This window comes from Podarcis muralis, chromosome 2 (assembly GCF_964188315.1).
Source record: "Podarcis muralis chromosome 2, rPodMur119.hap1.1, whole genome shotgun sequence".
In the NCBI taxonomy this organism is placed as follows: domain Eukaryota; kingdom Metazoa; phylum Chordata; class Lepidosauria; order Squamata; family Lacertidae; genus Podarcis; species Podarcis muralis.
In genome coordinates this window covers 119,802,413-119,825,635 of record NC_135656.1, presented here as the reverse complement: position 1 = coordinate 119,825,635, position 23,223 = coordinate 119,802,413, and the positions used below count along the sequence as shown (strand labels likewise).

The 23,223-nt window shown below is 46.6% G+C and overlaps 3 protein-coding genes across 3 annotated transcripts in view; all 3 read right to left on the bottom strand.

The window, feature by feature from the left end:
• Positions 1–4,147, bottom strand: part of LOC114591073 (major histocompatibility complex class I-related protein 1-like) — a 73,535-nt gene extending 69,388 nt beyond the window's left edge. The window contains exon 1 of the mRNA XM_077923448.1: positions 4,040–4,147. Within this exon, the coding sequence (XP_077779574.1) occupies positions 4,040–4,118 (79 nt within the window). The 5' untranslated portion in view covers positions 4,119–4,147. The remainder of the gene's footprint in view (positions 1–4,039) is intronic.
• Positions 4,148–7,364: 3,217 nt separating this feature from the next.
• On the bottom strand, positions 7,365–16,890 carry LOC114591075 (uncharacterized). Its single transcript, XM_077923311.1, has 4 exons — positions 16,555–16,890; positions 14,831–15,445; positions 13,006–13,132; positions 7,365–10,148 (listed from the first exon to the last, which is right to left on the bottom strand). Exons 2-4 carry the CDS (start codon positions 15,242–15,244, stop codon positions 9,187–9,189), a joined length of 1,503 nt encoding a protein of 500 aa, XP_077779437.1. The 5' UTR covers positions 15,245–15,445; positions 16,555–16,890; the 3' UTR covers positions 7,365–9,186.
• Positions 16,891–18,149: 1,259 nt separating this feature from the next.
• Positions 18,150–23,223, bottom strand: part of LOC114591076 (uncharacterized) — a 37,458-nt gene continuing 32,384 nt past the window's right edge. Inside the window, exon 10 of the mRNA XM_077923625.1 lies at positions 18,150–22,193. Coding sequence (XP_077779751.1) covers positions 21,004–22,193 — 1,190 coding nt within the window. The 3' untranslated portion in view covers positions 18,150–21,003. The remainder of the gene's footprint in view (positions 22,194–23,223) is intronic.

The following is a 23,223-nucleotide window of genomic DNA, read 5'->3' as shown; positions in this document are numbered from 1 at the left end:
GAAGCTAAACGGTGTTTCTTTACACTGCTCTGGTTTCGTCAGAAGCGGCTTAGTCATGCTGGCCACATGACCCAGAAGCTGTCTGCAGACAAACGCCAGCTCCCTCGGCCAATAAACCGAGATGAGCGCTGGACCTAATGGTCAGGGGTCCCTTTACCTTTATACCAACACTAGCCACTAGATGGTGCAAGGAGCCAACACAGATCACCCCCATCAAGGAAGATGGATTAACTTTTGCCTTGTTCACAGCCATCCTGCTCTCCCTCGCCACACCTGATACACGATCAGCCCCACAGCCACTCCACGCCCCCAAGAAAAAACTGACACCCTTCAATTCTCACCTGGGATGAAGGACAGGATATAAGACTCAGACTATCTCAGTATTTTATACCAACAATGGTCTCACATTTGGGGGCACCAAGTTAGGACCTCCCTTCTGACACCCATTACGGTCTCTGCCTAGACCCCACCCCACGAGATTATCAGAGCTCCACAGCAATGTCTGGCAAAGGCCTGGCGGGTTAAGAACTTATTTTGTTCTGGAGGTCCGTTTTTCGAAAACCGAGGTACCACTGTATAGTGGTACCTCAGGTTAACAACTTAATTCGTTCAGGAGGGCCATTCTTAACCTGAAACTGTTCTTAACCTGAGGTACTTTAGCTAATGGGGCCTCCCGCTGCTGCCATACGATTTCTGTTCTAATCCTGAAGCAAAGTTCTTAACCCGAGGTACTATTTCTGGGTTAGTGGAGTCTGTAACCTGAAGCGTATGTAACCCGAGGTACTACTGTATGACTCTTCTCAAAACATCTAAGGAGTTGAAATACAGAGGCTGGATGGTTTGAGTGGGTGGAGTCGGAAACCCGCAAGACAAACATTTCCTTTCTGCTATTTCCCTCCAGCTCAGTTTCCTGTCACGAAAGATCAAGTGAGACCCAATTCTGATGCCTGAACCTCCTGGAGAACTTTCTCCCAGTTCAAATCACAAGAGCTCAGAGGAAAGCTGGGAGTTGCGTGTGGGTCTCAAAAAGCTGCAAAGCCAGTCCCACGTCCCCCAAGAGGAGGAACCTAAGGCCAGTTGCTCCCCTCCCCATCTCTCCCATGCAACTGACAGGAAGGGGGCTGCTCCCCATGGCAGATATTGAGTGACTTTAACAGAGAATTAACCAATTTTATGCCTTTAGGTTTTTTTAAGCTTTCTGGGTCACTTACAGACTTTGATGTGTAACAAGCAACAAATAAGCTGAAGAATAATAATAATAATAGTAAAATATTTATACCAGTTTTCCATTAAACAATTTCCAAAACTATTTGCAATAAAAGCAAACGACATTTGGGGGGGGGGGGTGGAGTCACAACCACTTGAAAATAAGGACCAAACACAAGTACAGTGGTACCTCGGGTTACAGACGCTTCAGGTTACAGACGCTTCAGGTTACAGACTCCGCTAACCCTGAAGTAGTACCTCGGGTTAAGAACTTTACCTCAGGATGATAACAGAAATCGCACGGCAGCAGTGGGAGGCCCCATTAGCTAAAGTGGTACCTCAGGTTAAGAACAGTTTCAGGGTAAGAACAGACCTCCAGAACAAACTAAGTTCTTAATCTGAGGTACCACTGTAGGTAATATTCTTCTGCAAAGCTGTAAAGGGCAGGTGAATCGTACCTAACCTCAAAACCTCTCTCTCTTCCCACTCCAAGGATGCCTGGAGGATGCGGACTATTTGGACCTCTTCCAATCAGGATTCAGGCCCCATCATGGGATTAATAATAATAATAATAATAATTTATTATTTATACCCCACTCATCTAGCTGGGCTTCCCCAGCCACTCTGGGCGGCTTCCAACAAAATATTAAAATACAGTAATCCATCAAACATTAAAAGCTTCCCTGAACAGGGCTGCCTTCAGATGTCTTCTAAAAGTCTGATAGTTGTTGTTCTCTTTGACATCTGGTGGGAGGGCGTTCCACAGGGTGGGTGCCACTACCGAGAAGGCCCTCTGCCTGGTTCCCTGTAACTTGGCTTCTCACAGTGTGGGAACCACCAGAAGGCCCTCAGCGCTGGACCTCAGTGTCCGGGTAGAACGGTGGGGGTGCAGGGCTGCTTGGGAGTGGGTCCCAGCCAACTAAATGTCTGGGGCAGGTTCCACAGGAGGGGATGCACTGCGACAACCAATCTCAGTGATCATGGGTAGGAGGAGACCAGACCACGTCATTACTGAGGAGGCAGGTTTAGCAGTTGTTTATAATAATAATAATACTTTATTATTTATAACCCGCCCATCTGGCTGGGCTTCCCCAGCCACTCTGGGCGGCTTCCAACAAAATATTAAAATACAGTAATCCATCAAACATTAAAAGCTTAAGGACTATCCCTGCCTCTGGGTCTGGTCTTGACCGGATGGATACTAGAATCAGCAAGGGATACCTACATGCCCTGAAGGTGCTGCTGTCTACATATCTACATGCTGAAGGTGCAGCAGCTAGACTGGTGACTGGGAGCAGCCGCTGAGACCACATAACACTGGCCTTGAAAGACCTACATTGGCTCACAGGACGTTTCCGAGCACAATTCAAAGTGTTGGTGCTGACCTTGAAAGCCCTAAACGGCCTTGGTCCAGTATATCTGAAGGAGCGTCTCCACCCCCATCATTCTGCCCGGACACTGAGGTCCAGCTCCGAGGGCCTTCTGGTGGTTCCCTCACTGTAACCTCACTGTGAGGTTACAGGGAACCAGGCCTTTTCGGTGGTGGCACCCTCCCTGCAAAGCTGTCAACTTTTCCCTTTTCTTGCGAGGAATCCTATTTGGAATAAGGGAATTTCCTTTAAAAGAAGGGAAACGTTGACAGCTCTGTCCTCCCTGTGGAACACCCTCCCATCAGATGTCAAGGAGATGAGTAACTATATAAACTTTAGAAGACATTTGAAGGCAGCCCTGTATAGGGAAGCCTTTTAATGTGTAATGTTTTACCAGGGTTGCCATATGTCCAGAATTTCAGGTATTCAACATCCAGGCGGAAAATGATGAAATATCCTGGATGTATGACAGCCTGTCAGAAGTGTAGATTTTGGTGAATTTAATTTAAAATCGTTCAAAAAAAGCTCAACAACTTCAGTCAATGCTCCCCCGCCCCCCCAAAAAAAACTCAACAGATGTTCATTTTTTGAAATATGGCAACCCTAGTTTACTATGGCTTTATCATTTGCTGGAAGCTGCCCACAGTGGCTGGTGCAACTCTGGCTGAGTGGCATAATAATAATAATAATAATAATAATAATAATAATAATTCCCTTTTCTGTGGTGACTCCCCACTTGTGGAATGCTCTCCCGGGGGAGACACCAGGGGGGAAAGGTGCCCTTCAACTAGGCCTTAGACCGATTAAACTATGGCAGTTTGTGTGTGTGTAATAGTTTTGTTTGCTATTTTGTTTTGTCTTGTTCTGTTTATATATTTTAAACTGCCCCGTAATCATCGGGTGGAGGGCAGTACAGAAATTCAGTAAACAATTTAGTAAATAATAATAATAATACTGGATATGCAAAAGCTTTTCTAAAGGCAACTCAACTTTCAAATTCTACATTTCGGGGCCAGGCAGCGCAAGCGGAATTTGAGGGGGGAAGCGGCCCAAACGGGTGAGGAAGGCGCCAGAGAAAAGAAACGATCGACCAGCAGAGTATTTGGCAGTTGCGGGCCAGGGGATCCCTCCGTCACGGGGGTTGGACTGGATGACCCTCAGGGTCCCTTCCATCTCTTCCTCCGTGCTATGATTCTCACGTATCCACCGGATTCTGGGAAGCAGCAGCACGTGCGAGGGGCGAGTCGCCTCCCACGCCATTAATCCCGCCGCCCTCGCAGGGCTGGCTTCTTTCTGCGAGCCGAGCAAGGCTGCGGTCTCTGCCCCGGGCGGCATACAAAGCGCACAAAATCCCCAGGGGGCGGGGAAGAGATCCGGGCTCCGGATCCAGTCCGGACTGGGAACACCCACCCCGCCCCTGGCAAAGGTCCTCCGCCCCCCAGTTTGACCCCCGAGGTACTGACCTGCGCAGACCAGGAGCAGCAGCAGGTGGGCAGCCGCCCCCAGGGTCAGGGGGGGCCGGCGGAGGAGGAGGACCCCCATCTCCCCCCAAAACGAAGCGCCCTTTTCCTCCTCCTGCAACGAAGTCGTTCTGAGACGCGCTCTCTGCCCCGCCTGCGGAACCAGCAGCAGCGAGAGCCGGGATTGGGCGAGGGGAAAATATTCCGCCAATCGGAAATCTGAGCGCAGATGGCGGCATCAGTTGCCGGGCAGAACTCGAGGCGCAAGTCTGGGAGCGAGGTTGGCGAGGGAAAGAGAAAGTACTGTATAGTGGTACGTCAGGTTACAGACGCTTCAGGTTACAGGCGCTTCAGGTTACAGACTCAGCTAACCCAGAAATAGTACCTCGGCTTAAGAACTTTGCTTCACGATGAGGACAGAAATCGGGCTTCGGCGGGGCAGCAGCAGCAGGAGGCCCCATGAGCTAAAGTGGTGCCTCAGGTTAAGAACAGTTTCAGGTTAAGTACAGTGGTGCCTCGGGTTAAGTACTTAATTCGTTCCGGAGTCCAGCCTTAACCTGAAACTGTTCTTAACCTGAAGCACCACTTTAGCTAATGGGGCCTCCCGCTGCTGCCGCGCCTCCGGAGCACAATTTCTGTTCTCATCCTGAAGCAAAGTTCTTAACCCGAGGTACTATTTCTGGGTTAGCGGAGTCTGAAACCTGAAGCGTATGTAACCTAAAGCGTATGTAACCCGAGGTACCACTGTAAGGACCTCCGGAACGAATTAAGTTCTTAACCCGAGGTACCACTGTACTGTAATTGCAGCTCCTCGCTGGGAATCGCTCCTTCCCCTGGCAGCTCCTCCTGTTCTACCTTGCAGGGAGGGTGTAGGAAGGGAGGGGAGAAGCTGCGGCAAAGCAGAACGCAGAATCCTAGGATTGCAGAGTTGGAAGGGACCCCTGGGTCATCTAGTCCAACCCCCCACAATGCAGGAATCTCAGCTCAAGCACCCAACACCACCTCCCCAGGGAGACCCTCGCCCTGTCAAACAGCTCTTGCTTTTATTGCAAGACAGCAACTTGGCTGTTCGTCCCATCATTTAATTCCCACAATAAGCCTGTGAGGTAGGTCAGGCTGAGACGTTTCACGGCCTAGTGAGGATTCGAACCCAGGTCTCCTGGATACAAATCCACAACTCTAACCACTACACCACACTGGTAACCACCTGGGATGCCTCTGCAGATGAGCACATCCTAAAGGATTTGGGCCATCCAAAGTTTGGGGGATATTTGTGAGAGTTTTGCTGATTCCGGAACGGACGTACATCACTCTAAAACCTGAGGATAATCTGAGATTAAGATATGGTCTTCCCAGACAGAAGATGTCCTCTGCCACTGGACTGGTGCTCAGCAGCTCATTCTGATATTTTGAATTACGATGACTTTATTCAATTATATCGATCATTTTGATGATTTCTGATATCGTCTGATAGTATCTTGAATCACAGTGACTTTATTGAATTGTATTGATCATATTTGATGAATGATTTCTGGTGTCTGCTATTTTGAACTACGATCTTTATTTAATTGTATTAATCATTTTGATGATTTCTGATATTGTCTGATATTTTGAATTACGATGACTTTATTGAATTGTGTCGATCATTTTGATGAATGATCTGCTGATATATTGAATTACGATGACTTTATTGAATTGCATCAATCATTTTGACGAATTTGCTGCGTTATTTATATGTTCTTGTGTTTGATGGCATAAGGATTGCAGTGCTTGCTGTTTTTAAATATTGTGAACCAATTTGATCTCAGCATTTGTTGCTGGAAAAGTGGAATAGAAATATTAAGTCAAGAACATATTATTTTGTTGCTCATACTCATGAATTTACGTATTCAGGTTCTTTCTTATTCTGTAAGCTGATTTGGGTATTTATTGTAGAAGAGGGGCTATAATATAGTGAATAGCAATATAGCCCTATGCTTTTGGCACCTAAGCAGCGTTGTTATTCCTATTAATTATTATTATTAATAATACCCCATCCCTCTGGCTGGGTTTCCCCAGCCACTCTGGGCAGCTTACAAGATATGTAAATACATAATTAAAACATCAAGCATTAAAAACCTCCCAATAATACGAGCAAGGGAGAGAGAAACTTCTCCATATATATTTCCTCCATATTTATATACTGTACAAGTTGCTACTCCTATTTTACTAAATCTGAACTATTTTGGTTACGCAGCTATTTTTATGTTTTTTTGTCTCGCAGCGCCCTCTAGCGCCCAGGCCGCGAAGTCGAAACTCTCCTTTCTTTACACTCAGCTGATTTCCCAGAAATGGCTCTTTCATAACTGACTCATAGACTTTTTTAAAAAACTGCAGAGCTGTACATCTCTTGCTTGGAGAAAGGACTTCCAGGCTATTTCTAGACTACTTCTCTCCTCGCCCTTTTTTTTGACAGCTGCTCATCTGACGCCTTTTTAGGAATCGACGAGTTTTTAGAAACCTGCGACCCAAGAAATAAATTTCATGCCCTTTCAATTCAAGTCTTACTTTGTGTGGGAAGTATGATGTTTTAAAAAATGTTTTAAGTTCAGCTGTTAATAAAATCCCCTTTATTATTCCATTATTATCATGAGGTTTCTTTTATTATTGTATTGTTGGTTTTCATTGAATAATAATAATAATAATAATTTTTTTAAAACCGTATATCTCTGAAACACTGCGGCTCCAATTCCCAATTATTTAGCCTTTTCCAATCGTGCACTCAATTAGTGATCCCAGACATTGGAGCAGTGCAACTTCCTTTCTTCTTCTTCTTCTTCTTCTTCTTCTTCTTCTTCTTCTTCTTCAATTTATCTCCTGCCTTTCCTGCAAGGAGCTAGAATAGCATACACAGTCTGCACCCCGCCCCCAATTTTATCCTCCTAACAACCTTGCAGTGAGACCATATAATACTGGTCCTGAAAGATCTACATTGGCTCCCAGTATGTTTCCGAGCACAATTCAAAGTGTTGGTGCTGACCTTGAAAGCCCTAAACGGCCTCGGCCCAGTATACCTGCAGGAACGTCTCCACCTCCATCCTTCAGCCTGGACACTGAGGTCCAGCTCTGAGGGCCGGGGGGTTGGGAGTCCTGATAAGCTGTGCCATCCTCACAGACGCTAGGCTTTTAGCTACACTGGCCAGTGGTGGGTCTTCAGGGTTTTAGTCAGGGCACTTACTGCAGTCTTACCTAGAGATGCCAGGATTAGAAACCAGAACCCTCTGCATGCAATGCAGGTGCTTCGCTGCTGAGCCACGACCCTTCCTCTTATAACTTAAGGTGACATTCGGACTTTTGGAGATTTTTATTTATGCATTGAGAAGTTACCACATTTATCTACATCTAAGAAATTAACAAATCACAGTGCAATGTGAGAAAAGAAGTGGAAACACCGTAAAATAGAATAAAAAGCAGTTCATCATGAACGAAACCCAGTAACTATTATCTAAAAGAATAATCACTGTTTGTGGGAGGAGAGCAAAAATTTAGCCTGGCTCCTAGATTTAGTCCAGTACAGTGGTACCTCTGGTTACGAACACTTCTGGTTACGCACGCTGTGGGTTACGAGCGTGTTTTTACATGAGTAGAATGTGTCCTTTTATTTAAAATGCATCTCTGGGTTACTTGTGGGGCCTGCCTGGTGTTTTTACGGGAGTAAAATGTGTGCTTTTATTTAAAATACACCTCTGGGTTATCTGTGGGGCATAGGAATTCGTTCATTATTTATTTTTTCAAAATATAGTCCAGCCCCCACAAGGTTTGAGGGACAGTGGACCGGCCCCCTGCTGAAAAAGTTTGCTGACCCTGCTCTAGACATTGTTTATTTACAGAAATACAAGGAGACCATACTGGAAACAAGGCGGCTTCTGAAAACAGGGAGCAGAGCCACAAATCCTGCATCAAATTCCTGAATCCTACACTGTTTTGACCAACTCCAGCTAAGTGCTTTCAGCCCCTGGTGCTTTTGCAAAAACGCCCACCTCGTGTCTTGTCCTTCCTCCAAAAAAATTCCAAAGGGGGTCACATTCCAAAGGCTGGTCCCATCAAGGGACAGCCGGTCCGTTTTGCTAAGACTCTGACGGCCCCGCAGGTTGCTTCACAATCCTAACCACACCTATTCAATCCAGTTAAGACTGAGGCTCTGTTGGTGTGTGGTTCCCTAGACAAGATGGCTGGGAGATCGCCTGCTCTTGATGGGATTACACTTCCTCTGAAGGAGCAGGTTCATAGCTTGGGGGTTCTCCTGGATCCTTTGCTGTTGCTCAAGGCTCAGATGGCCTGGAGTGCCTTCCATCAGCTTCGGCTGGTGCCCAGATACACCCCCATCTGGACAGGGATAGCCTAACTACTGTTGTCTATGCTCTGGTAACCTCAGGGTTAGATTACTGCAATGCGTTATACGTAGGGCTGCCTCTGAAAACTTCAGCTCGTGCAGAATTCAGTGGCCAGGTTGCTCACTGGAGCAAGACACTATGAGCATATTACACCGATCCTGGTCCGACTGCACTGGCTACCAGTTAGTTTCCGGGCCTAATTCCAAGTGCTGGTTTTGACCTATAAAACCTTAAATGGCTCAGGACCGCAATACCTCCAGGACCGCCTCTTTCCCTATGAACCTAACCGGACCCTGAGATCATCTTCTGAGGCCCTCCTTCATGTGCCTCCACCTTGAGAGGTTTGGAGGTGGCAACACACGAACAGGGCCTTCTCTGCAGTGGCACCCTGTCTGTGGAATGCTCTCCCCAGGAAAATTCACCTGGCGCCTTCCTTATACACCTTTAGGTGCCAGGCAAAAACGTTCCTTTTTAACCAGGCCTTTGGCTGACCTGATCAACATCTTCTACCCATTTAAAATGTGGGTCTTTTTTGCGTTGTGTGTGTATGCATGTGTCCTGGTTTTACTTTGATTTTATATATTGTGATTTTTATGTGAACCATCCTAAGATCTCTGGGTATAGGGCGGTATATAAATTCAATAAATAATAATAATACTCAAAGAAGTAAGCCCCACACAGCTCCTCCTCGGGGAGTCCATTTATACTGTTTTATGTGAGCGCACTTCTCTGATGTGGAGTGAGGGCAGCATTTTGACAAACGCTTTCCATGCGCTTTTACGGATTCTCCCCAATGTGAATTCTTTGATGGGAAGCGAGTTGCTCGCACCGACCAAACTGCTTCCCGCATGCCAGGCACTTATAAGGCTTCTCTCCCGTGTGGATCCGCCTGTGCCGAAGGAGGTGTGACGTGTTGCGAAAGCTTTTCCCGCAATCCAAGCATTTGTAGGGCCTCTCCCCCGTGTGAGTTCTCTGATGAGAAGTGAGGTTTATCCTCCGGCCAAATTTCTTCCCGCACTCGGAGCACCTGTACGGCTTCTCCCCCGTGTGGACTCTCTGGTGCAGAGTGAGGTCCGACTTGGCCGTGAAGTTCATCCCGCAGTCGAAGCAACCGTACGGCTTCTCCCCCGTGTGGATTCTCTGATGTCTCATAAGGCTGGACTTGACGCAGAAGCTCATGCTGCAGTCTGAGCATTTGTACGGCTTCTCCCCCGTGTGGGTTTTCTGGTGGTACGCGAGGCTGGTGCTCGAACTGAAGCTCTTCCCGCACTCCAGGCATATGTACGGCTTCTCCCCGGTGTGGATTCTCTGATGTCTTATAAGGTGCGTGCTCCAGTTGAAGCTCTTCCGACACTCTGTGCATTTGTAAGGTTTCTCCCCTCTGTGTATTATCTGATGTCTAATCAGATTCGTGCTCCAGTTGAAGCTCTTGCCGCACTCCAGGCACGTATATGGCTTCTCCCCCGTGTGAGTTCGCTGGTGTCCCTCCAGGTTTAATTCACTACTGAAGGTGCTCTCACATTTAGGGCACTTATACTCTCTCTTCCCACTGTTTTTCTCATTTTTCATCAGAGAAGAATCCCCATCATGATCACCCCACCAATTCTCCACTGGGTTTCCCTCCTCCGTTGCCTGGCAATTCTGAGCTCCAGCTTTCTCGGGCATCTCCAGACGCTCGTCTCTTTTTGCCGATACTTCCTGAGGTTCCGCCTCATCCTCACTCTCCTGCCTCTCGTCGCCTGCGATAAATAAGGGAAGGAAAAGTGAATTTAAGTGAGTGATGGAACCTTCAGGTCAAGGAACGAAAATGCACTGCTGCACCGAATGTCTGAAAATCTAACTACAGTGGTACCTCGCGTTACAGACACTTCAGGTTACAGACTCCGCTAACCCGGAAGTAGTACCTCGGGTTAAGAACTTTACCTCAGGATGAGAACAGAAATCGCGCGGCGGCAGCAGGAGGCCCCATTAGCTAAAGTGGTACCTCAGGTTAAGAACAGTTTCAGGTTAAGAACGGACCTCCGGAACGAATTAAGTACTTAACCCGAGGTACCACTGTAATGGCTTTTTCTCCAACCGGAAGGGCATAAGAATAGTCTGGGATCAGGCCAAAGGCCCATCTAGTCCGGCATCCTGTTCTCAGGGCGATTAACATTGGCTCCCAGTATGTTTCCAAGCACAATTCAAAGTGTTCGTTCTGACCTTTAAATGGACTTGGCCCAGTATACCTGAATGGGCGTCTCCATCCCCGTCATACAACGTGGACACTAAGCTCCAGCTCCGAGGGTCTTCTGGCGGTTCCCTCATTGCAAGAAGGGAAGCTACAGGGAACCAGGCAGAGAGACTTCACAGTAAGAAGAAGAAGAAGAGTTCGGATTTGATATCCCGCCTTTCACTCCCTTTAAGGAGTCACAAAGCGGCTAACATTCTCCTTTCCCTTCCTCTCCCACAACAAACACTCTGTGAGGTGAGTGGGGCTGAGAGACTTCAAAGAAGTGTGACTGGCCCAAGGTCACCCAGCAGCTGCAGGTGGAGGAGCGGAGACGCGAACCCGGTTCCCCAGATTATGAGTCCACCGCTCTTAACCACTACACCACACTGGCTCTCAACAGTCGTAGTGGTAGTAAAAAATTATTTCTATGCTGCTCATCTGACTGGGTTTCCCCAGCCACTCTGGACAGCTTCCATGAAATTATAAAACCCCAGCAGATTTTATAATTTCTCAAATCAAAGATTAAAAACTTCCCTATACAGGGCTGCTTTCAGATAGTTGTTCATTTCCTTGATATCTGACTGGAGGGCATTCCACGGGGCATTCTCCCTGCAAAGCGCCCTCCTATCAGATGTCAAACAAGTATTTGACTTTTAGAAGACATCAGAAGGCCGCCCTGTACAGGGAAGTTTTTAAAGTTTGAGGATTTCTGTGTTTTTATATTTTGCTGGAAGCCAACCAGTCCAGGGCAACCCAGTCTGATGGGCGGCATATAATAAAAAAATTATGTTATTCTTTGAAGGAGAACTACTTGAAAATGATTTACAGATGGTATTTAACTCTAAGTAGGCTTGCCAAGATGTAGAAGACTTTATCAGATAAGTGCTGGAGATGCAAAAAAGTTGAGGGAATGTTCTTTTATATGTGGTGGGCTTGTAAAAGATAAAATAGTATTGGGAAATAATCCACAATGAATTGAAAAAAAAATGTTTAAACCCAACCACACAGACTCTTTTTTGTTGGGGATAATTCAGACTGAAATTCCCAGGTATCAAAAAAAGTTATTTATGTGTGCTACAACTGTGTTCCATGTTTTGTTTGCCCAAAAATGGAAAATGAGCAAGGTCCCAACTAAAGCTGAATGGCAACTTAAGCTGATGGAATATGTGCAGCTTGCAGACTTAATATATAGAATAAGAGAACAAGAAGAACATACGTTTAGAGAAGATTGGAAAACGTTTATTGAATATATGGGTGAGGGAAGAATTGTGTACACCTGAAAACATTGGCAGCATTAAGATAAATTCAACAGTGTAAATAAGTTTTGATGGATGCAATAATGGACTAGTGAAAGGTTTAGTTTTTGTAAAATATGCAGGGATTTATGATATGTGATATGAACCATGGAAAGAGAAGAAGGGAAGTCAATGATATTATAAGGATGTTTAAATGAGTATTTTAAATTGTAAAACAGATAAAAAATGATACACACACACTCTTAAAGTCATGCTGCAACACCCCCCCCCCAAAAAAAAGAAGTTCTCAAAGCCATTAAGCTGGAATCAATTAGCAAATTTGACAGAACTGAGATTCAGTAGAGACTGGGAGTGGCTAGCTCAAAACAGGAAGTTGCTACCACTTTTATTTATTTTGTTTACACCAATTTACCACTGGTGGACGCTGTTCAGAAGGGGATCTCTTGCAGACGGATTAGATCTTGTAATTCACCTTGTAAATCATCTCTAGGTAGACTTGAGGCAGACCCATGCCTGAAACCTTGGAGAGATACTGCCACTTTTTTCAGTACTGAGAAAAATGGACCACCTGGTAAGCTTCCTAGGCTCTTACAGTGGTGCCCCGCAAGACGAATGCCTCGCAAACGGAAAACCCGCTAGATGAAAGGGTTTTCCGTTTGCGATGCACTTCGCAAGACGAATTTCCCTATGGGCTTGCTTCGCAAGACGAAAACGTCTTGCGAGTCTCGCCATTTTTTTCCCCGCTTCCCCCCCCTTTTTCAAAGCCGCTAAGCCACTAATAGCCTTTTAGCAGCTAAGCCGCTAAGCCTTTAATAGCCGCTAAGCTGCTAAACCGCTAATAGCGCTAATCCGCTTAGCCGCTAATGGGCTTGCTTCGCAAGACGAAAAAACCGCTAGACGAAGAGAATCGCGGAACGGATTCTTTTCGTCTTGCGAGGCACCACTGTATTTGAGCATTTCGTCACATAGAACAATGAGGGCTAGAACCTTTAAAGGAAGCTCAGGGGTAGAGAGTCTGCTTTGCATGCAAAAGATACAAGGCAGCTTCCTATGTGTAGCAGCCAGTTGACGATAAAAGATAAAAGCTCAGCAAAATAATACAAATCCAGAGTTCAGGAAAAACCTTACCCATCAGACTGGTTTCCTCTTTCTTCTCTGAATAAAACTCCCCATCGAGCTGCCGCTGGGAATTTCGGAACGAAGGTACCTCTTTCCTGGGGAAAGTCACTGCCGCCTCCAGGAGCCGCCCCGACACCTGAAATGACAGCAGGCAAGAATGTAAGAAAAGCCTGACTTCCGGATCAGGCCCAAGCCTCTCACAGTGGCCAACCCAATGTTTAAGGAACTTTTTGATGTTTGACCTTTACTGTGTTTTTAATATCCTGTTGGAAGCCGCCCAGAGTGTCTGGGAAAACCCAGCCAGATGGGCAGGGTATAAATAACAAAATAATAATAATAATAATAATAATAATTAATAATAATTTATTATTATTATTATTATTATTATTCCTGATAAGTCCAAAGCACAACAGTCTCTCCAGCTGTGATTTCCAGAAGCATTTAAGGATACTGAGAGAGTATCTTGGGAAAGTGATGGGCATCTTTTTAAGGAGCAGAAACATCTTTCATCAAAACATGAAAGTGATCACCCCCAACATTTGACATTCATTTTCCATTATTGGTTCTCAAACTTTTTTTTCTCCAGGCCACACGTTCAGAATAAAAATTTGCTTGCACCACACCGATTGTCTTATTGATAGGAAACACATCGGTAAACAAAGAGAAACAAGTCCTAGCAGTGCTTCTTTTACAACACAGAGCACAAATACTTTATGATGATGGGACATTCGGAAAGTATAGAAAAATGCAGCTACATAAGAACAGGAATCATTCCCAAAATATAATTCTAAACGAGCCTCTTACACATGTAACTCTCCGTGCTTTTGTTTTATTACGTATTTAATGCTTTCATTTTGTATTTTTATGTTGTGAGCCACCTTGTGCTCTTCAGATAAAGGATGGTGTACAAATTTAATTAAATAATATTTATGATAATGATGATAATCCAGCTTTCCAGAGCTTGTTTGCCCTCCAGAGGTTCTGGATGCCAACTCCCACTCTGCCTCCTTATTTGTCCTGATGACAGGGGCTGATGGGAGCTGGAATGCAACACCGTTCCTAGACTGCAAGAAAACCTCCCCCCAGATGCCCTTGCCAACACATTCTCCCCCAAGGAAGCTGGGAAAGTCTTGTCCGGGTGACTTCCCTCAAAAGAGGACGGACTTGCGTCTGGAAGGGATGCAGCAAGAGGACGGGAGTGGGGGTCAGGATCCAACACTGCGTTTGACAGATGGGCGGAGCCACACACTTGTCAATCACCTGAGGGCACATAACCCATCTCTGTCTGTGCCATCCACCAGCTGATTGTGAGAGTGTGTCCTGGTCCCTTTGGTCCACCTGCCTCCTTACCTGCATCAGGTGTTGAGCAGGTGGGTGCTGTTTGGCCAAAACAACAACAACAGCAACAATTTATTATTTATACCCGCCTATCTGGCTGGGTTTCCCCAACGGAATTAAAACCACAACAGAACATCAAACATTAAAAACTTCCCTAAACAGGACTGCCTTCAGATGTCTTCTAAAAACCAGACAGTTGTTTATTTCCTTGACATCTGATGGAAGGGCGTTCCACAGGGCAGAAGCCACTACCGAGAAGGCCCTCTGTCTGGTTCCCTGTAACCTCACTTCTCGCAGGGAGGGAACCGCCAGAAGGCCCTTGGAGCTGGACCTCAGTGTCCGGGCAGAACGATGGGGGTGGAGACGCTCCTTCAGGTATACAGGACCGAGGCCGCAGCAGGCTAAATGGGGAGGCCTGTTGGTCCTAGCTAAGTTTTCACCACTTGCTTTAGGAACAACTCAACCCTTAGGAACCTCCAGGATGATGCCCTCTTACCTCTTCCTCTCCCTGCCTGTCGTCCTCTGCCTGACCCTGGAGAAAACCTTCTGCCAGGGCCACTGCCTCAGCACTGGTCTCTGGCCCACAATCTCTGACCCAGTTCTCCATCTCCGGGGGCAGGACAGCCAAGAACTGCTCCAGGATCACCAGGTCCAGGATCTGGGTCTTGTTGTGCCTCTCCGGCTTCAGCCACTGATGGCAAAGGTGGCGGAGTCGGCGGCAAACCTCTCTTGGTCCCTCAGCCTCCTGGTAGCAGAAATGCCTGAACCTCCAGCAACGTACATCCAAAGAAAGGGCTTTTTGGTCCGGCATCTTCTGCAGGCTCCTTTCCCAGAATTCCCCTCTGGTCCCAGACTGAGTGGCAAGGCAGCTTAATTCCGGATCAGGGCTGGCAAAGTCCTGTTCTTCCATTCGCAATCTAGCACAGCACCCAGCGAGAACAGAATGGTCTTCCTTGCTCTGTTGTCACTTTCTCTGTGTATGAATTTTCAAATTAGGGTTCAAGTCCAGCAAAGGTGAGCAAGGTCCTTCTGAGAGTAACTAGGACATCCACCTGATGGGAAGGTATTTCCAGCAAAACGGAATTGCAGCTAGGAACTCGGGTTTCTTCTTCTGCAAAAACAGACAGGTAAAACACCAAAATTCAGAGGGACACAATATATGGGTTAGTGTGGAGAGAGGAAGCAGGAGCTCTTCCTCCACGTAAGGGGCACAGATAAAAACTTTTTCTCTCATTCACAGCTATGTACAATGTCAAACACAGCAGCTCTAGCAGTGCCCCATCCCTAACAATTTGTGTGTTTACTTGCGGTTTTCAGATTTTAACAGGGTTTTTAATAGAAAAAAATACTTTACTGACCATACAAAAATAACAGATATACCAAAATAAACATCTTTACTGTACCTTTTGATTATATATATATTCAAAAATGGCTCACACCCACAGAGCTATACTTTTCAACACTCTCCACACGCAGCTGCTTCCACACATTAAAAAAGCGAATGATCCTCTCTAACTCCAGCTATTCCTGATTTTCTTTTTACAGAGCAGGTTAAGACACTCCATTTGTATAGTTCTTTGCGGTTTTGTTTTTCTTTAACATAGCTGCTATTTAAATCAGGCATGGCTGCTTCTAGATTTTCCTAATCATACAACCATAGAATCATAGAGTTGGAAGGGACCCCCCACGGTCATCTAGTCTAACCCCCTGCAATGCAGGGATCTCAGCTAAAGCATCCATGGCAGACGACCATCCAACCATCAAGGAAGGAGAGTCCACAACCTGCCGAGGGAGACTGTCCCACTGTTGAACAGCTCTTATATCTAGCATAATTATATCTAGTATAACTTGTTTACAGGCTCTAGCCTTGCATCCACATTCAAATGGAACAATAGTCCCAAGCTCTATCCCCAGGAATACGCTGCCTCCTTTTCCAGGATTAGCAAAGAGAAGTGCATTCACACGTTACACTTGTCGATTTGTGAAGCTCTCCGGCATTTCTGCTACCAGGAGACTAAGAGACCCAGAGAGGTTTGCAGAGACCGGCGACACATCTACGGAGACGCAACATCCCACTGCGTTCAACAAGCACATCACCCGTGCTTGCAACCGCAATGAGGGCCAATCCGACACGGGTACGGTCGTTCACACAAACGCTTGCTCACGTGCGCAGCCTGGACCCGTGTTCAGCGTAACGTGCGGACGAGCCCTTTTGCATACCTGGGTGCACAAAACTGCAAAATCGTTGAGCGCAGCATGTGAACATTCCTGCAAAACAGGAGGTGCATTGGGGTGCTAGTCAGCAACCGCACCCCAAAATCCAGGGGCCTCCCCTGCCTTTTGTTCTCTCCGCTGACTGGGCACCTCCGAGCCGGTGCTCCAGCCTCGCTTCCTTTCCTTGCGCCTCCCGCCCAGGGCGGCCCCTGCTCGGCCGCGCACCCGCAAGGCGCTCCGCACTCCCGCCGGACCCTCCTGGGGCTGCAGCGTGGGAAAATCAAAGTCCGCTTTCCCACGGGAGGGGGAGAGGAGGGGCACCGGAAGTGGACGTTCCCCGCGTCGGCGCGTCCCTTCCGGGAAGCCCCTCTAGAAACCGGGACTCACTAGCTTTAACCCTTTGGTTGCAAGAGCGATGAAGTTGCTCTCTTTTCTTTCTTGCTTTCTTTCTGGTTCACTGAAAGAGGAGCGAATGACTCTCCTTCCTTGGAGGTTTTTAAGCTCAGGTCAGGTGGCCACCTGTCAGGGATGCTTTAGCTAAGATTCCTGCATTGCAGGGGGTTGGACTAGATGACCCTCAGGGATCCCTTCCAACTCTAGCTCTACGAGTTGCAGCTTTCTCCCGATTAAAGTGCAGAGGGTTTGAGGACCAGGACATTCGCAGGGAAACCACATGCTTGCTTACTATTGTACTACCAACCTTACTGGACACTTGTGAAACATGGACTACTTACAATCTCCAGCTCCTGGAAAGATTTCATCAACTGTGTTTCCCAAATTTTTTACATACCACTTGGGCTTGGGAAGACAGGCGAAATAATGTCAGTGCACCCGTGTCGAAGCAATGATTCTTCAACATCAACTTTGTTGAACTGGTTATGTTGCGCGGATGTCTGATTATCATCTTCCAAAGCAACTACTCTATTCCAAACTTAAAAATGGAAAGTGTAATGCTGGTGGTCAACAAAAGAGGTTCAAAGACTCTCTCAAGGCAAATCTTTAAAAATGTAGTATAAACACTGACAACTGGGCAACACTGGCCTGCGAGCGCTCCAACTGGAGAACAGCCTTTACCAAAGGTGTCATGGGCTTTGAAGAAGCTCAAACTCAGGACGAAAGGAAGGCACGCTTGGCAAACCCTCACTGGGATCAATTTCCGCCCGGAAACCTATGTCCCCACTGTGGAAGGACGTGTGGATCCAGAATTGGCCTCCACAGTCACTTACAGATACACTGTTAAGATTGTGTTCATGGAAGACAATCTTACTCGGCTACGAGTGATCGCAAAAGAAGACTATTCTATGGTTGTATGAATAAGGGCCAGATCCTTCCTCTGCTTTTAGTACAAAACTTCTCAGTCCTTCAAATATATGCCTGGACTCCCAGCTCCCGCATTCCCGCATGGTCATGCGTGGAATTTTTATATTGTTTCAATTCTATTGAAGTTTAATTCCTTTTAAACTATTGTATATGCTTTGAACATTCTGTATTTTATCTGTGCTGTTTAATGTGTGTAGGCCGCCATGAGTTCCAGTCCAAGAAAAAACAGGATATAAGAATAAGAATAATGTGTCACCAGCGATGACAATGACGACATAAAATCTATTTAAAATGGCTTTATTGATACAACCAACAAAACTATAACAGAACACTGCAAACAACAGGAAGGAGATAGAGGCACAACACAACACTTAACATTACCCACTTAAATGAAGGACACAAAAGAATCAGAATGGACAGACAACCCAGGGTTTATTTTTTTAAAAATGGTACACGTCTGCCAAGCTAAAGGGGAAGGAAAAAAGGAATGAAAGTATGTCATAAACATCCAACCCAGATCAGCGTGACAGAGAAGAGGTATAGAGTCCCCCTGCGGAGAGCCTCTCAGGTTAACAAGCAAAACTTGTCCCTTTGGGGTGTACAGATAGGACCTCAAAAGATTAGCTAATAGAATACTAAATATTGGCATCGTAATAAACTTCTAAGCAACAATTACACTTCTGAGCATGTCACATGGCTCCCCAGCCAAATTCTAACGTTTTCACCAGTCTCAAAAAACACTCCTGGCAAAGAGGCAAACTGATGCACTAAGAAGTTTAAAAAATTTGGGGGGGGTGGACTGAGCCAGGGGTCGCCAACATAACACTTGTGGGCGCCATGGCACCCACAAATCTTGAGCGTCCTTTTGCAGCCCTCTTAGTCATAAAGTGACGCAGGTGGTTATCTTTTTTTAAAGAGGGATTTGGAAGTGTGACGCTCTTTCCCACATGCTGCCCAGACTCTCAAGGCTCAGATTCATTCTACCGGATCGGTTTCGTTTTGTTTTGGTGCCGATCCCAGGCAAAAGTGGAGTTTGTGTCCACACATGCTCTCTTCCTGTTTCTTTGGGGCAGGAGGCTGGGAAGGGAGGAGCAGAGGAACAGAGATGATGCCAACAAGACTCATGACAGCCCAGAGGCCTAAAATGTTGGCGACCCCTGAAAACAGCAGAGTTTATTCCTGCATTGCAGGGGGTTGGACTAGATGATCCTCAGGATCCCTTCCAACTATGATTCGGTAGCTGCGCCATTAAGGAAATTAAATTTGGAGCATATGCTCCCTTACCTCCAGTGCTGGTGAAATCATGGAAGCATCATGCAAGCATCTTGAGTTATTCCAATCCAGAAGCTAGTTACAGAAGTTCATAAACTGCCTTATACTATCTAGCTCAGTATTGACTACTGGGACTGACAGCAGCTCTCCAGGGTTCCAGGATCTCACCAACAGCCCTCCCTGGAGAAGCTGGGACCTTCTGAACACAAAGCAGATGAGCTACGACCCTTCAGTAGCACAGACTCATGCAGGCACTGGGAAGCACAGTCTCTCTAGGGAACCTGAGAAGTAAACAAAAACCATACCACTCACCCACAAGGAGGTATCGGCAAACTCAGGAGGACCCCAAGATTTCCAGAAGTATAAAAAGGTTAGAAAACAAGAGGAATCTGCCCCTCATATCACTATAGACTGAGTGTGCTTAGCAGGCACAGAATACTGACCATTAGGTGGAGAGAGAAACCTGGAAAACCTGGACTGGAATTGAGTGCCCTAAACACTGTAACATTTATTGAAGGTCTCCTTTGTATGTCCTCTATACAATCTCAGGACTACACGGTCCTTGTAAGATATTTCTTTCTTGTAAGTAGGGCTGGGCAATAGATCTATGCATCATCCAAAACTGGTTTGAAGCCCATATCGTGCTATCGGTTTCATTAGGTTTTGACCTGGCAATATATCGCAAATCATGATGTGTGTTTGTACGCTATACAAAAATCACAACGTGGATAAAACCGTGAAGCCAGCCAATGCATCTACCGAGCCCCATCCTTATTTCAGACATTGTGATATAGCAGTATATCACATTGTTTAGCCAGTGATATATCTCAATGTTGAAAACCGGATATCGCCCAGGCCTATTTGTAAGGTATCATCTTACAATATAGAGTGGTACCTCAGTTGCCGAACATAATCCATTCCAGAAGACCATTCAACTTCCGAAATGTTTGACAACTGAGGAGGTCAGCAAATTCCATTGAGAAAACGGACAAATGCGCCCAGGAAGCCGTTCGACTTCCGAGGTGCGTTCAAAAACGGAAGCATTCACTTCCAGGTTTTCGGCATTCAAAAACCAAAACATTTGGCTTCCGAAGCGTTCAACAACCGAGGTACCACTGTATCTTATATTTCTTGCTCACATTCTCTCTATAGCTTGCACGCTGATGGAGTTTCTGCCACAGTTTGAGCATCTGTTTTCTCACTCCCCACCCTTTCTCCTGTTGTGAATTATCTGTCAGACAGTATAGCTTGTTGTTGTTGTTTAGTTGTTTAGTCGTGTCCGACTCTTCGTGACCCCATGGACCAGAGCACGCCAGGCACCTCTGTCCTCCACTACCTCCCGCAGTTTGGTCAAACTCATGCTGGTAACCTCGAAAACACTATCCAACCATCTCGTCCTCTGTCGCCCCCTTCTCCTTGTGCCCTCCATCTTTCCCAGCATCAGGGTCTTCTCCAGGGAGTCTTCTCTTCTCATGAGGTGGCCAAAGTACTGGAGCCTCAGCTTCACGATCTGTCCTTCCAGTGAGCACTCAGGGCTGATTTCCTTAAGAATGGATGCGATTGATCTTCTTGCAGTCCATGGGACTCTCAAGAGTCTTCTCCAGCACCATAATTCAAAAGCATCAATTCTTCGGCGATCAGCCTTCTTTATGGTCCAGCTCTCACTTCCATACATCACTACTGGGAAAACCATGGCTTTAACTATACGGACCTTTGTTGGCAAGGTGACGTCTCTACTTCTCAAGATGCTGTCTAGGCCTGTCATTGCCCTTCTCCCAAGAAGCAGGTGTCTTTTAATTTCGTAGCTGCTGTCACCATCTGCAGTGATCACAGTATAGCTTAGTTGGGCAGAAAAGCACTAGTCTATGTATATCTCCTTTCTCCTGGGAGTGAATCCCCTGACACGACCATCTGTGCTCTCTTGGGAGTTTTCTCCACAATCCAGGCATTTCTAGGATTCGCCAGAGTCTCCTCCACGTGGATTTTTTTGTGCTCTTTGAAGTGTGTGCTCCACCGGAAGCTCTTCCCACACACGGGGCACGTATACGGCTTCTCCCCAGTGTGGATTCTCTGATGTGTCTTGAGGTACGAAATCCCGATGAAGCTTTTCCCACAGTCTGAGCATGTAAAAGGTTTCTCCCCTGCATGCACTTTTAGGTGAATAGCATGGCTTCTTCGGTGACTGAAACTCTTCCCGCACAGGGAACACGTATACGGTTTCTCCCCTGTGTGGATTCTCTGGTGAATAGTAAGGCTGGTGTTCCGACTGAAGCTCTTGCCACACTCCGAGCACTCAAACGGTCTTTCCTCTGTGTGCGTGACTTTATGGGAGCTCAGGCTTCGGCTGTGGGTGAAGCTCTTTCCACACAGTGAACACGAGTACGGTTTCTCCCCTGTGTGGATTCTCTGATGTGACCTCAGGTCTGTGCTCCGACTGAAACTCTTGCCACACTCTGAACATCTAAATGGTTTCTCCAGAGCGTGGTGCTGCAAAGTAAGGCTGGGAGTGAGGCAATTTCCACACTCCGAGGAGCTGCAAGTTAGCCCCCTACTGTGTATAATTTGATGGGATGTCATGTTTTTCCTGTGTTTGAAATTTTTCCCACACTGCAAGCACGTGTAAGGCTTCTCCTCTGTGTGGGTTCTCTGATGAGAAGTAAGGTGTTCCCGCCGACTGAAGCTCTTCCCGCACTCCGAGCATTGAAACGGTTTCTCCCCTGTGTGTGTTCGTTTGTGTTCGTTAAGGTGGGATTTACTAATGCTTTTCCCACATACCTCACACTCAATCTTTTTCTTGCCTTCACTCCTTTCTTCTTGGGTTTCTGCCTTGTCAAAGTCAGCCTCCGGAAATGACGTTTTCGCACGGCTCATTTCCCCCTGAATTGTTATTTCAGGGGAAAACGTCCCTTCAAAAGCAGAAGATTTGTTCCTCCTTATCTCGTTTGCTTTGCTCTCCGCTGTCCTTCTATGTACCTCCCCCTCTGTACATCGGGCCCTTTTAAAGGATGTTCCATGAGGCTTTTCCTCGTTCTGGCTCACCCAGGCGTCATCTGCTGGATTAGAAGGAGAACACTGGTAAGGTAATAATAATAATTTATTATTTATACCCCGCCTATCTGGCTGGGTTTCCCCAGCCACTCTGGGCAGCTCCCAACAGAATATTAAAAACACAATTAAAATAAAACATCAAACATTAAAAACTTCTCTAAACAGGGCTGCCTTCAGATGTCTTCTAAAAGTCTGGTAGTTGTTGTTCTCTTTGACATCTGGTGGGAGGGCGTTCCACAGGGAGGGCGCCACCACCGAGAAGGCCCTCTGCATGGTTCCCTGTAGCTTCACTTCTCGCAGTGAGGGAACCACCAGAAGGCCCTCAGAGCTGGGCCTCAGTGTCTGGGCTGAATGATGGGGGTGGAGACTCTCCTTCAGGTATACTGGGCTGAGGCCATTTAGGGCTTTAAAGGTCAGCACCAACACTTTGAATTGTGCTCAGAAACATTTCTCCTGATGGAGAAATGGATCATCAAACTGGGAGCCAAACCCAATTATCTGCTGTTGTGAAACACAAAATGGAAGGTGGATCCAACCATGTGCTGAATAACCTTGGCTTGCCGGCATTAAATGAGTGGGCCGTAATGGCCCTGATTCCACGGAAACACAGTGTGGCTCATCGCCCACCTAAACCAGGGGTTGCCAGCCTTTTAAGGCCCATTTGGATTTCTGAATGAGTGCTCTGGGCTCCAATCCCTCCAGCCACTTTTCTCTCACCTCCCCCAGGAGAGGGAGAAACCAAGAAAGTGTGGGCGCACGTGCTTCACCTTCCCAAAGGATGTGGTAAAACTCGGATCCAATGAAATTGACCTGAGCCTCGAAAAGCACATAGTGCTCCGAAAGGAAGTGGGGCAGAGCGTCGTACTTCTGACTTCCTCTTCCAGTTGAATGTATTTTTCAAAGAAGAAAAGGGGACCTGCTTTTAGTACCTAAGGACCAAGTGAGGGGCAGAGGGGGGGGGGCTCAGGTGTTTTGTGGGTGCCATGAGAAGGCCTCGTGGCCTAGAGAAAGAGGGGGCCAGATAGAGAGGCTTGG

Excerpts from the sequence above, each read along its gene's own strand:
- LOC114591075 (XM_077923311.1), bottom strand. The coding sequence starts at position 15,244 with ATGGAAGAACAGGACTTTGCCAGCCCTGATCCGGAATTAAGCTGCCTT. Across the intron at positions 13,133-14,830 it reads ACAGGCAGGGAGAGGAAGAG|GTGTCGGGGCGGCTCCTGGA; the intron begins GTAAGAGGGCAT and ends CTGTCATTTCAG. Across the intron at positions 10,149-13,005 it reads AGAGGAAACCAGTCTGATGG|GCGACGAGAGGCAGGAGAGT; the intron begins GTAAGGTTTTTC and ends TATTTATCGCAG.